Source organism: Callionymus lyra, chromosome 17 (genome assembly GCF_982586985.1).
Source record: "Callionymus lyra chromosome 17, fCalLyr1.hap1.1, whole genome shotgun sequence".
Classification (NCBI taxonomy): Eukaryota; Metazoa; Chordata; class Actinopteri; order Syngnathiformes; family Callionymidae; genus Callionymus; species Callionymus lyra.
In genome coordinates, this window is record NC_141834.1 from 9,672,697 (window position 1) to 9,688,116 (window position 15,420).

Genomic DNA, 15,420 nt, shown 5'->3' on the forward strand with positions numbered 1-15,420 from the left:
AGAGAACCAACAAAAGAACAGTAATATCCAATCAAATTCATTCTGCTTTTGACCTTGGCTCCCTGAAGAGTTTTTGAGTGAAGGTACCTTTGATCTCACGATGTCTACGTTACAGCCAAAATGTATAAGCGTCTGTATGTAGGGGCATTCTTTGAATTAATTAAATTCAATCTGATCAAATAAAACAAGTAATTTGATTGTATATTCTTGTAAAAAATGATTTGTTTTAAAGGGCACCTAATGTGACTAGAAATGTGTAAATTGAAGTCGTCCTCTTCAACATGCAGTCGGTCATTCATCATGACGATGCTCCGTTTTGAAGTTATTACTTAATAAAGTTCTCTCCCGCGTCTGAAATCTAACAGTTTAAATTATATATTCTGTCGTCACACTGGTGAAAATGTCCTCCCCTAGAAGCACTAAATCGGTTAAAGTTAATTGTGAAACAAAATAAATATTTATGTAAACATGTTGAGAGTTACTTCTGCCTTTAGGTGTTTTTGTAATGTGTACATTAAGCAGAGAACCTTATTTTTATTATTTGTTTTTAATGTACATAATGGGAGTTTCAGGGCTGTGTTGGAATTTACGTGAGTCATTGAATGCAACTCGTTTTTTGGGACCGATCAGAGCAGAGTGGGCTAATGTAAATATCTTTATCAAATGAGAGTTTTGTGCAAAAAGAAACATCCTGATGAGTATAATACAGGTCCAATTAAAGAGAATTTAAGAGACACTTAAATCATCACATTAGGTGCCCTTTAAATAAATACGTTGGATACTTAAACTTGCATTTTGACACGAGCGCTCATGAAATGACACCAATTGAATAGAATTTGACTCGTTACTTTTGCTAAAGCTGTTACAAAAGCTGTCTATAATCAAAAGAAATGAATACAAGATGATTCTTTCTGTCCTTGAAGCTTTCAAACCAAGTATTGACGCGTGAATTCTGATTTTGAAAAATTCTTTTTTCAAAGCCTTTCTCTCTGTTGCTTCGTCTGTGGTGAGATGTCGGACAAACCTTTTCACTTTTTTAGATAAGCTTTCATATTATATGTGTGTTTGTGTTATATTTTTTAACTGATTAGTTTGATGTAAAACTGTATAAGATCCGAAAGTCACAGAAAAGAACATCTAATGCCATGTAACTACATAACTGTTACTTGTCTAATCAATTTATATCGATTTGTCATGAAAATAATTGTAATTATTAATGGATTAAGATGTGAACGAGGCGGACAACGCTGCATTTTGTCACCGTCTTTTGCCTGAGCGCACACGTGGGTATTACATATCCGTGAACACTTCATCGTCCGTGTCACGCGGCGCCTCAGGGGTGACGTTTCAAACATGTTTCAAAGCCTATTGAAGTTGGCATTAATGCACGGAGCGTAGTGTTTTGTGCCTGATGTGATATGAGTGGCGAGTTGTTTATGTGCATGTTGAGTACTGGTAAAGGATCTCTTCTCTTTCCAGACACTCCACCATATATGCATGACAAGTGTAAACTCAGGGAAACGTTGCCTGTGGGAAGCATAAACGAGTTATCAAACCTGACTTTTAACGTATGAAAATATTACGAGTTTTGGCCGTGAGAACTTTTTTTTATTGTGCATCTTATCTGCGACTGATTACAGAAAATACTTAGAAAACTAGAATTGCTTATGCACACAAAATTAGTTTATCCGGTTAATGGAAGAAAAACTCACAATGGTCACAGAGATAATTTGTATCAGATAGAATTAATAAAACATTAAAAAAAAAAAAATGTAACCAGTGAAAGTCGGACATTGCTTTTCAAGCTTTAACAAGCCGAAAGTTTAGCCGAAACCTTTGCAAACCAAAAGTTGTTTTTTTTGTGTGTGTAAATTAAAAGATTAATGAACCGAAACTGTACTTTTATGATCAAGATAATTATCTACTGTTTAAAGGGTTTGGTTATCCTCTAACGGGTACTACAGAGGTCCTACTGTACGTTTTTGGCCTTTGTCCCCCCAGATTTTTGCTTACTACACTTTTATTATTAGTGATTTTGTAAATTGTCTTCCTCTCGTTCCAAGGAAGGTTTTAAACTAAATTAGAGCTCAAATGTTAGGCAAGTTAAAGCTGTTTAAAAGTCACGTTTTTAGATTTCTTTTAGCCCTTCGCGTTTTCCACATCATTTTTTACACCCACCGTTATCGGCCGAGAATCTAAGTTAGCATTCTTTTAAGTCCATGCAAGCATGTTAAAGTAAGAATAACATATTTAAAACTCAATTTCATGGCCTTTTCCTTTTGCATTAAAACATTGTTTTAGTGGATTTAAAAAAATCACACTGTTTTTGTGCTATCAACATTTTGTTTTGAAAACTCATTTCTTGAAGGGCAATTAAACCCAACTATTCTGACTCACTCACATGTTTCAAATGTTGATATCTTCCTCTCCAAGATGCTGTAAGTCTTTTATAAAGTTCTTCCCCATCTGAAAATCTTGGCAAACGAGAGGTTACGAGAGCAGACTCCATTATGTTTATACAATAAGTCCCAATGGAGGCGGAGACTTCTGGGATTGACAACGCGCAGTGACAAACCTTGATGTTTGACCAATCACAGCAGAGGGGGTGTTATTATAGTAAACACGATTTTTATCTCCAGAAAGCTTAATTACATGTTTAAATGTAAATATTTAAATGAAGAGAGAGTTTTGTACAAACATACTGATGATACAATAGAGTCCAACATCTATTTAAGACACATTTAAATTAACACATTAGTTGCCCTTAAATTATTTTTTCGTGGATCTCATAAAAAAAATCCCTCCATTTTTTTATATAAAGAATACATTAAACAGTTATTTCACCAAATGTCATAACAAGCCTTCATCATCTTTGTAATGCCAAGATGGCTTCTCACGATTACATCCATGAATAGCATTTGCCTCGGCTATGTGACATTTTTTAATGAACCTCTCAGGACGCTTTGGGATTTGGAATTGCACAGCTGAACGACTTCTTCATTAGGGTTGAGTGGATGGATCTCAGGATCTCAAGAGCTTCTCAGCTCAGTCGAGTAAAGCAAGCCAACGTGTGAAAAAGAGATGTTGCCATGGAGGAAGTGAAGTGTCAGAAGGATCATTACTATGACGTTTGTTAGGTTTTCCTAGGGAGTTTGATATCAGAGTGAGCGGCTCGGTGAATATTTAATCAGCCCTTAGTTTGAAATGGCAACCGAATGTATGCGTTTTTTAATAATGCGGTGAGACCGACGCCGTTTGTATTATTTTCAACTGTCTGTAGTTGAAGCAGATCTTGTTCTTTGAGTTTCAAGGTGATGGTTTTGGAGACAAAAACATGACAATGGTGTTGATGTCCTGATATTTACAGACCTGTCTGTCTGTCTATTCATTCATTCATTCATGTGTCTTGGCATTTAGGAACTCCAGGAAATGACATGATTTTCCAATAGGAAATGATCAAATGATCAAACAAATACATATACGAGCTTAAAACGTTAGACTTTCTTTTATTGTCATCGCACAGAAAACACAGCAGTGAAACTGGCAACGAAATTCCGTTGCTTGGCAACCGTTAAAAAGCACAGCAGAGAGATGTATATATAAAAAGTATAAATATAAATACTGTATAACTCATTAAGCTCCTGAAATTATCCTTATTTAGTATGTTCTAACTATTGAAACACTTTTACTCTTTTAAATTATCAGACGAGGGGAGGGGCTTCATTTGCTCCCACTTTCAATGGACATAAGGATCTATAGATCCGGATTTTTAAGACATTTTGTCGAGTGTTTCGGGAGTTTATAAGTTATTAAGATCAGAAACATCACATTATAGAAAGATAAACCACTAATATTGTTGTATATTACATTAAATATGTGAAGCCTACTGTCGTAAAACAAGAATATTAACTCACCAGAAACATCAGTCTCTATTAAGACCTGGTTAAGAGTTAATAAATCCATAGTAAAAAACAAGTATTTGGTTGGGAGAGTGAGTCGCAAATACACAATTTTTTTTTTCTTCGTGTCTGGGTCAAAAACAACAGAGCCTGCGATCTTTCTGAAGTAAGACCAGCGTCATCTCAGCAGAGTGGTTAGAGGGGGAGATTTAAATGGCAGCGAATTATACTGAAAATGTAACTAGTTTGGTGGGTAGCCTTTCGTGGAAAAACGATACAGAATAAAAGAAAAAAGGACCACCTCTGGATTTAAATTAAGAGTTAAAAGAAAAGGTTATTTCAAGGCAGAAGATAATATGAGCCATCCATGGATGACTAGCTGTAAGGCAACCATTACTTTCTTGTTTTTTGTCGGACCAAGAAGACACACTCTAAACAAATATATCTCTTTATTTAGGTTTTCTTTCCAACTTTCTTTGACCACATGTTCATCACTGTCTGACATTAAACACCAGCAAAGCTTTTGCAAACGTTTGATGAAGCTCGAACATAAACATCGTAGCATTGATTGTGTTGATCTTTTGTTTCTCATGATACACTTTAATAAACAAGTCACTGTGATGAAGTAGCGATCATACAGGGCAGAAAAAATAGTTTGTAGGAAAACAGCGACGCTATTAATCACAGTGTCTTATACTGATTGATTGCTTGTTTCAACATCAAAATATCAGCATTACATCATTTATACAACAACGTGCTATTTTTTTGTGTAGAACTAAGAAAATCAAGGACGAAGTTTTGTTCCACAACTTGACAGTGACACAGCTGCTGGTGGTCATAATCATGTGATCAGAATCTTTTTTATGACAATATATCTGTAAAATATACTAAACTGAGACTTATTCTTTCTTATCTTATCCGTTTACTTTTCCTGAGGTGAACCCACTTTAAAATACCCATAAACATTAACGCACAATGTACAGAAAGTCTACTTTCATCGGGTTTTATTTTCAACAATTGAATTCCGAGACACCCAAAGAATGAATATGAGAATTTGGACAGTGTAGACCATCAGTAAATGGGCTATAAATATAGCTAAAAAGATTAAATCAAACAGACATTTCCCAGGGGAAACTAAGGTTATTTCTCTGTGCACCCCAGTTTCCTCCCACAGCCCAAAACATACGCAGTGTAACTGCTTACTTTAGTTGTTTTTTTTCCAGTGATTATATCACTGTATGAGACCTTGGCTTGACCCGGGGCTTCCACCACCTACCGCTCTATGAAGTCACGCAAAGTGTCTTTGCCGTCACAGTGTTACCAGCACTAATACAGCAGCACAACCTCTTACTCCTGCAACATAACAGATTCCACTGTCAGACGGTCGATCAATGGCCACGATGTCAAGCAGGATAAAAGTGACATTGCTTCTTCCCTCAATGGAGCTGCAGTTAATCCTACTTTCGAAGAGGGTTTCGTCTTTGTCTTAGTTGGAGATTAGATTTTCCATTCTTGAAATGCAGACAAGACGAGACGTTTCTTACATCTGCAGCAATTATGCACCGGAAATGTCCTTCAGGAACTGATTGCGTCCTTGTAAACAGATTAAACTTTCCCAACACTTCCTTCATTTCTCATCCGTTCTTGCGGGATCTAAGGTGGAAAAAAGGATGGTGTCCCATAACACCATTAGAGGAGAGTGCTGCGGGGAGTGAACTGTGGAAATGATGACTTCAGACCTGTTCTGAAGGCTTACATCGGCACACCAAAATCCTTTATACTGATATTGATCCATCATCCTGCCACCTCACAAAGGAGTCTTGTGAGGGAAGATGTGATATTTGGGAGCTTAGTGACTTCAAGGGCCATTGCCCCTGTAAAAAAAAAAATAGCACAGCCGTGGCTGTACTTATTTTTGTACTTATAAATTGAAGGTCCCTGTTGTCCACTACAGGGAGCGTCCAACAAGACATCTTATTGTAGTCCAAGAGCAGTACTTAGGTTCACAATTAAGAGACTCAGGTTTGACCATTATATACGCACAACTGACCCTTCTACCCAGACATCTACAACACAAAATGTCTGCACAGAGATATTGCTAAGTAAAGATATAAGTACAGATACACCACCTGTACTCATAGTTACAAAGGGGTTCCAATTTATTTGGCCAAAACCTCTAGATTTAAAAACATGTTCTGCCCATGTATACTGGACCGAACACCTGAGAAGAATATGAATTGTGTCTTTATCCGGTTATGTGTATAAACAATGACATGAAAGTGTCTTCGATATATTTATAAACATGTATTACCATTTCTCTAGGGTGTGGGGGGTTCTGAATATAATTTGTTGTACGGTGAAAACAAAAGGCATTCTTCTCTATTCTATTGGATTCAAAGTCCGAAGTGTTCCTGCAGATTGTCTCTCACCCCGCCAAGAACTTTGTCTCCGCGATATCGAACCCCGAGCGAGGAGCCAATCTGGCTTTCACGTTGGGGTTGATGGTGTAAATGGGGTTCTCGTTGACCTTGTCGCTGACCTGAGACGGTCGGCCGATCGGACACATCAACGTCAGGTTCTTCACTTCTTTCTGGAAGCTATGGCTGAAAAAGTAGTAGATGAGCGGATTGTAGACGGTGGAGCTCTTGGCGAACATGCAGGGCAGCAGGCTGACTTCAGGAAGGATCTTAGCGCTGTCATCGAATAGAGACCAAACGCTGACCACCCCGTAAGGACCCCAGCTGCTCAGGAAGCCAAGACTGATTAAAGCAGAAATCTGTGGACAACAAAAGCAATTCAAAGTTAGCAATTCTCATTCGATGAACCATTGACCAACACATAAAAACAAGCTGCCTTCGTGGTGTCACACAATTTTGGAATGACCCCATGACCTTTGGACACGTGATGACGACGCCACACATTCAAGAAAGTCGCCGTAGAAAATGTTGACGATATCAACGTTTTTTTACATTTGGTTTCAAGAACCATACTGGCTTTATGTGCAAAAGAAAATGCAGACGAGAAAAACTGCAGTTTCTGCAGCGTCCTTGACGCCACGACATTTCGTTCACAATACTTTCCTTTCCATCTCAATCCTTTTGTCTGAATTCGAAACACATTTCACCTTTTATTCTCCTTCTCATTAAGTGGAATACATTATAGAATTGCTTATGCATTATAAGCCAGCGTCGAGAGGTTGGAACTTCGCTGGTTTCCCAAAAGGCAAGACCCGAATCTAAAAACTGAAAAGGCCTCTCTTTCAGGGCAACCTTGACTTCGGAATAACTTTGCGATCGCTTGGAATAAAGACTTTGCTTTATGAGATTTTGCCATAATTCTCCTTTCGCTTGTATATGTGATTCACCCAGATTTTTTACTACTAGCAAGCATGAATGTGTATCTTCTACAATGTCTACAGGTGGGACTTTGGCTTTTATACATGTATAGTTGTTTCTTTACTGGTTATTGTTTTTTACTTTTGTCCAAAAGGCATTTGTTGTGGACTATAAGTATGTCTATAAGGTACCAAAGTTTTATTTTAACTGGGATTACCCAGAAGGAAAAGGGTGTCTTCACAACACTGGCAATAAAAGCAAACGATCCTGAGCCAAATTTGTGTTAGCCTACAATTTTCACATTTGGACGTGTAAACACAGTCGCCATCTTACACTCCCTGAGGGGTTTTTGTACGCTCGTCTGTGGACTCTGTAAAGATGACAACCAAGATTTTTTTTCCCGTCGTTAGTGCCGTGCACGTCTAAACATTCAAGTGTGCAATCTGTCAGTATGCTTCAAAAAACTGAAGAGAAAATTGCTTTTCGCTTTTTTCGCACCTTCAAAGGAATTGAAGAAGCCAAAGGACTTACTATCAGCATCCTTCTGTTGATCCTGATGATGTTCGGAAGCCTGGGGTTATCAGTATTTGCTCTCCTTGAGGCCAAATAGAGCTTTATCGTCATGCCGAAGTAGCAGTAGATGATGATGACCGACGGCATGACCAGGTTCATTGAAAACATGGAAATAACGAAGGAGAATCCCTCGTGCCTCATGTTGCCCCAGGCCAGCGAGCACGACAATCCGAAAGGCTCCGGACCGTAGCGCCCCCAACCCAGGATGGGGAACAGAGCCCAGAGCAGAGCGTACGACCACGTGAACAGGCAGAGGATCTTGACCTGCCTCCAGCTGACTTTCTCAACTGCAGAGAGTGCAAATTGCATATTCAGTTCAGCAAAAATCACATTCAAGTCAAGTTGATTCCCAGGTCAGCATTGGGGTGAAGTGTCCCTGAGCAAGACACTTTATACACAAGTAATCCCCCAGTCTTAGAAAAAGAGCTGTGTTGGATGGATGAAAAGAAACACCCATGCCATTTTTTCCGATGCAGCTTTAATCTGGACAAAATAGAGCTCCCGCATTTCCTTCTCCATCATAGGTGGGCTTTAAAGCTATGAAGGGAATAATGAGATTTCATCAGACGGGAGATAAAAGAGTCTTAAAAGAGGCACCATTCGGGGGGGTTACTGTGATGCAAGGCCAGGAATTGAAGTGTTTGGCATTCAGCAAGATAGTGGATGTTTTTCAGTTGAGAATTGCAGGAAAAAAGAATAAAAAGACCCTTAACTGGTTTTTCTAATGGACTTCAAAAGTGGTTAGGTAATGATGAGATCAGGAAGGAAGACGTACTCACCGCGAGAATGTATATTTAAGGCCACGATGAATCGTAAAATGGCCAAAACGGTCAGGGTCATGATGCTGGCCACTCCGAAGAAGAATCCGACCAGTCCATAATAAGTGCATGTCGTGTGCCCCCCCAGCCAGCGGTGGTTCCACGCCGACGCCACCGACAGAGGGTACATGGAAACGGCGGCGCCCAGGTCCGTCACCGCCAGGTTCACACTGAGCAGCTCCACGGGCTTCATCTTGGACCAGCGTTTGTACGCCATTAGGAGGACCAGCACGTTCCCGAAAATGGACAGAACAGCTGAAAATAGAGCAAAGTAGGGAAATGTATATCAAGATGATGTTCCATCCATCCATCCATCCATCCATCCATCCATCCATCCATCCATCCATCCATCCATCCATCCATCCATCCATCCATCCATCCATCCATCCATCCATCCATCCATCCATCCATCCATCCATCCATCCATCCATCCATCCATCCATCCATCCATCCATCCATCCATCCATCCATCCATCCATCCATCCATCCATCCATCCATCCATCCATCCATCCATCCATCCATCCATCCATCCATCCATCCATCCATCCATCCATCCATCCATCCATCCATCCATCCATCCATCCATCCATCCATCCATCCATCCATCCATCCATCCATCCATCCATCCATCCATCCATCCATCCATCCATCCATCCATCCATCCATCCATCCATCCATCCATCCATCCATCCATCCATCCATCCATCCATCCATCCATCCATCCATCCATCCATCCATCCATCCATCCATCCATCCATCCATCCATCCATCCATCCATCCATCCATCCATCCATCCATCCATCCATCCATCCATCCATCCATCCATCCATCCATCCATCCATCCATCCATCCATCCATCCATCCATCCATCCATCCATCCATCCATCCATCCATCCATCCATCCATCCATCCATCCATCCATCCATCCATCCATCCATCCTTTTGTTAACTCTTTACAATCCTTTGAGCAAAGTTTGGCCGACTGTTTTAAACAACATGTTATTCGTCTAAATTAAGGTTTTTCTTCTTTATTTTATTCCTTTTTCTTTCATTTTTATAGAACTATCACTCCAGTTTATGGGCACATTTTGTGAAAATTATTTGGCACCAACGTTACCGGTATGGCATTGGTTAAAAAATGTATAATCCCTAATTTTGCTGACCCTCGCCCCAAAAGAAATGAATTAAATCAACCTGCAAAAAAAACATAATGTTCTTTTCTGAGGTAATTACATTCAAAATACAACAATAATCAGCATGTTTTTATTTTTCAGGTTTTTTATTCCTGCAATTAAAATTCACCTTTTTAAAAACCGGCTCGGAATGGCTTCAGCGAATCCATTTAAGTGCTCGACTAATTGTGTCCCTTGTGGAAATCATTATTAATTTTGTCGGAGAATTTACTTTGTGGTCTCGAAGGCACCGAGGTCGGCTGGTGAAGCACATGATATTACAATTACCTGCCATCATGTCGGTAGTTCTCACTGGAAAAACTAAAATGTTTATGCTGCTTTGACCGATCATCGGAATCGTTTATGCTAAACCTGATCGTCGTATGCTTGATTACCCAAAAAGCACCTCCCGTGTCCCACTGCACTCCCATGTACCATTCATTCAGCTCCAAGTGCTACTAAGTGTTGGTGATGAATAATTAACGTGGCATTTTTACAAGGTAATAACATGTTCCAGTTGTCACTTTGCATGTTTAAAGATGACCAGTTTACATAATATAGATGTGACAATAAGGGGTTTGTTTATTCTAACAAGAACTTGCGCCTTTAGTGGCTTGAAACGAGTTGTTTTAAAATAAATATTCATTTGGTTCATGAATAACCTAATCCAGCTACTTAAGGGTGATATTATTGTTATTTGGAAGTGGTCTCATTCAGTTTTTTTCAGCCTATTTAGATACTAAAAACAATTGTTTATGCATGTGTGACTGTGATGACTAATCTGAATTACTGTACAATACATCTGATTAATGGGGAAAAGGAGTAAAAAGTGAAACATAAGAAGAAAAATCCCCTCCATGTAGATCATGTACCAACAGTGTAATTATGTTTTTAAATGTTAATTATGTTTTTTTGGGACTCTCTTAAGCCAGCCTCAAGTGGACACTCAATAAAACTGGACTTTTCTGCACTTTTTTTAAAAACCAGATGATTCCCCTTAAACATTAATTCCGTACCCAACCCCAAGAACCGATATAGGTCCCAGTATTGATCACTGGGCTGACCTTCTAAATGTAGTGATGTTCTGATGAAGCTTCATGAAGCAGTGTCATTATTTTCAGAGTCCTCTAGATGGCGGTCTCCAAACTATTTGTTTGTTTTAAACAGCTGTTCTAATGAAACATCACATCATTTTTCAACTGATGGCGCCACCTACTGACCTCTAAACAACCCGACACTGTTTCATGAAGCTTCATTAGACCATCACTATCTAAAAGGTGTTTTATTTTTGAAACAATCACTCGATTTTCTCTGAAATAACATGAGCCTGTTTTTTTTTTTGTTTTTGTTTTTTTTTTACAATAAAGTTAATTTAAAAAAAACTATTGTTAATCTAGTATACATGAGCAAAACGCCATCTTGTTTATTATTATTTTAAAATTCCATGCTCTTTAAATGTCATTGTATTTTTTTAGGGGGGGACAAAGCTTCTGCAGCCTGCCTCAAGTGGACACTCAATAGAACTGCAGTTATCCTTCCTTTTCGCTTTTTAAAACCAGATGATTCCCTTTCCCGATCAATGTCCTGGTGTAACTTCTCTAACATCAACATATACGAGAGTTAAACCAGTATCTCTGGAGGAAAAGAAACAAATGTTTTGTGAACAGTGATGATGCATATTCTCTAAGACGTCACAGATGACCCCTGAAATGTTGTCGACCATAAAACCTAATTCTTCCCGGCCCCCTTTGAACCCAGCACAGAAGCCGTCTAATGGCGCATTGATTGAAAACACTTAAGTGTCAAAGACGGCTGGTAAAAGGGAGGAGGACAAGATAAGTGAAAACACAATCAAAGGAAGCATGACTCAAAGTAAGAAACATGACATCGTGTTAATTTAATCGACCTTCTGTCGGAATCCAAATCCTGTTCATCCCTTTTCAAACAGTTGCTAAAAACAAGGCTGGATTCTACGGATTGAAAGATGAATGTGATTTTCTTTTGAGCCCAGAGCGAGAAACGCTCTTTTCAGAAAAGAAAAATATTTCTTATTTAACTTGTCAATCGCCTTTTTTTTTAAACAGGGAACTTATTTAAAGTTCAACAGCAATAAAAGAAGGTTTGATATAAAGGAAGTTAATGTGCACCGTTTAATTCAATATGAATACGAATTGAAAATTAATTATCAATTTCAAAAATTGAATTTTAAATTTAATAAAATCAGACGTTGAATTTAAAACATCACATTTCAAGCGTTGTTAGTTTTTTGCATTATTTTTTTCAATGCATTAATACATTATTTTGTGTAAACAATTCAATGTTAGAAAAGATTAATGTCCAAAAAATATAAACATAAGTACATTCAGTTTTAACACTACTACTTCCTGTGATGTCGCAGAATAACGGCTCCTCCTTCCCCGAATGTTAACCCAGAATTTATTCACTGAATTTATTTACTTTTAATCTTTCTTTACATTTGTATTCGTTACAGGGCTGCACAGAAAGAAAAACATATTTTTTTCATTTCAAAAATCCATTTTATTTTGAAAAAAAAAAAATAATAAAAGCCTAAATGACTCTTGACACGTCAACATTTTACTTTCAGTAAAGTTTAGTTAAAAAATAAATCTGTCAACTAGTGAATATAAGTGAAACACAAACTCTCCATGAGACCATCTTGTAAACCAGACCAGAGCACCTGCTGATTCAGCATATTTATGATGTATTTTTTAATGCGCGTCATGTAAGGTTTTGGGTCATATTTTGATTTGATTTTAAAAATAATTCTCAAGTTTCGGTCTGTTAAAAAAAATCCTACATTTCATTGGTCCATGTTGCAAAAAAAAAAAAGATTGGGAAACCCTAAATTAAATAACAAGGAAGATCTAATATACCTTTTGGTTTTGTTCCTGATTACATCTGGATCCACAAATCTTTTGAAGAATTAATCTCCGACTAGTTAAGCTTCTACGACACACTAGTGCCAGTTTATGCATCGAAACGAAACCAAGTAAACACACGGTTAATATCGCTAACATATAGAAATATCTTATTCTTGAAAATGTAACATTGTCTTTGTTTTGTTTTTTTGTTTTTGTTTCTTAACCTTCATAGATATTGATAGAGTCGTTTCGTGGAAAGCTTTTTTCTTCCTCCTCTTTGGAGCTTTTTTGTTGATTTTTTTAAATTGTCACAGTGCCAGAGTAATTTGGTTTATTGATATTTTATTTTCCCTCCGCAGGAAGCATTTTTCATTTTGCATTATTCCTTCTCTTTTGACTTCTTTTGCCTCAGACTGTTTTGTTACATGTAACATCCTTAGCAGTTAAGAGACTGTGGTTTATAGTGGGATTTCTTTAAGTCATGTTTCTTGAAAAAGTAAAGGAAATGTATTTATCAAAAAAACGTGATTGAATTGCTTTAATTCTGACAATTTTTTACTTTACATTTCCTTGTCAAATTTCCTTAATCACTGTCATACTTTTCTGCCTTTTCTCCAAGACGTGCCACTTGAAGTGTAATGGTTTTTAAATGATGGGTTTATTTCTCCTACGCACATGTTTCAAGAAGACGTTTCTCAGTAAGAATTTGTGTTAAAGTTGCTCCAAAAAGCACCTTAAAGTACAGAATAACCTTGATTAAATAAAGAGGGGTGAACACTGACAGTGGTTCGGGAACCTGCAGCATTTTTGTGTGGAGTTTATTTTTACTCTGGTTTCCTCCCACTGCCCAAGAGGTCAATTAAAAAAAAACTCCACAGACGTTTCAGTTCGTTTTGCTACTGTTGTCTTTCCATCTTAAAATCTTTGTTCTCCACCGACTTTTCAACGTCTTCGGAAGGTTACTGACCCTGTTTTTTCACATGTGACCCGTCATCACCATAGGGAAGCACTAACTAACACTCTTCCTTTAAAAAATAAAAAGAGGCAATTTTCACCACTGCTGTATGCCCAGCAATTACAATCACGGTCCAAGATCTTTTTTTTATTTATGACAACCTAGACATTTCCGCTTTATTCACAGCAGATGATCAACTAAGCTACGTTTTGATGAAACGCTCCTAAAGTGGAATATTTAAATTGTTGGTTGTATTGATTTGACACTCACTTCCTGTCAACTGTGAGTGACCGGCGGAGTCTGAGGATCAATATTGGAAAAATAACCATTTAGTGTAAGACAGCATTCAGCACCTGTATTTATATAAGAACATGTCAGTGATGGGAGTGACAGGTGAAAGTGCCATGGAAGTTTGTTTGAAGGAGGTCACGTTAAGGAAGAAGTGAGTTTCGGATTAAAGCGGTTCCGATGTGTTCTGTGATATTGTGATGTTATTCCAGCAATATTCCGAGTACATTTCGATTACATTCTGATGACTTTCTAAGAATACTCTAAAATGTTCTGACAATGTTCTGATGATGTATTCTGATGGTATTGTGATGATAATCTGACGATATTCCGACTACATTCTGATCACATTCTGAAGACATTCTAAGAGTACTCTGAAGTATTCTGACAATTTTCCGATGTGTTCTGATGACATTGTGATGATATTCCAATGACATTCTGATGATATTCCAGCAATATTCCGAGTACATTTCGATTACATTCTGACGACTTTCTAAGAATAATCTAAAATGTTCTGACAATGTTCTGATGATGTATTCTAACGGGATTGTGATGATAATCCGACGATATTCCGGCTACATTCTGACAACATTCTAAAAATACTCTGAAGTATTTTGACAATTTTCGTATGTATTCTGATGATATTGGGATGATAATCCCACAATATTCCAGCAATATTCCGACTACATTCTAATCACATTTTAAGAGTACTCTGAAGCATTCTGACAATTATCCAAAGTATTCTGATGATATTGTGATGATAATCCAATGATATTCCCACGATATTCCAGCAATATTCTGACTACATTCTGACCACATTCTAAGAATACTCTTAGAATGACAATGTTCCTATTATGTGTTCTGATGATAGTCTGATGATATTCTGACGATAATCGGACTACATTCTGATTACATTCTGACGACATTCTAAGAGTACTCTGAAGTATTCTGACAATTTTCGGATGTTTTCTGATGATAATCCGACGATATTCCAGCAATATTCCGATTACATTCTGACGACATTCTAAGAATACTCTGAAATGTTCTGATGAAGTTTTCTAATGATATTGTGATGATAATCCGACGATATTCCGTCTAAAGACCGACTACATTCTGATCACATTCTGACGACATTCTAAGAGTACTCTGAAGTATTCTGACAATTTTCGGATGTTTTCTGATGATAATCCGACGATATTCCAGCAATATTCCGATTACATTCTGACGACATTCTAAGAATACTCTGAAATGTTCTGATAATGTGTTCTGACGATATTGAGATGATAATCCGATGATATTCAGGCAAAATTCTGACTACATTCTAAAATACTCTGAAGTAAATTCCGACTACATTTTGACCACTTTCTAAGAATACTCTGAAGTATTCTGACAATTTTCCAATGTGTTCTGATGATATTGTGATGATAATCCGATGATATTCCCACGATATTCCAGCAATATTCTGACTACATTCTGACCACATTCTAAGAATACTCT

General features: G+C 37.7%; 1 protein-coding gene across 1 annotated transcript; it reads right to left on the bottom strand.

Moving 5' to 3' along the window:
* Positions 1-6,181: 6,181 nt before the first annotated feature.
* On the bottom strand, positions 6,182-8,905 carry opn8b (opsin 8, group member b; the record flags this gene model as incomplete). The annotated part of the gene is made up of 3 exons (XM_087779041.1): positions 6,182-6,675; positions 7,766-8,094; positions 8,587-8,905. Coding segments are annotated over 3 exons (999 nt in total), but the record flags the coding sequence as incomplete, so codon positions are not given.
* Positions 8,906-15,420: the final 6,515 nt, after the last annotated feature.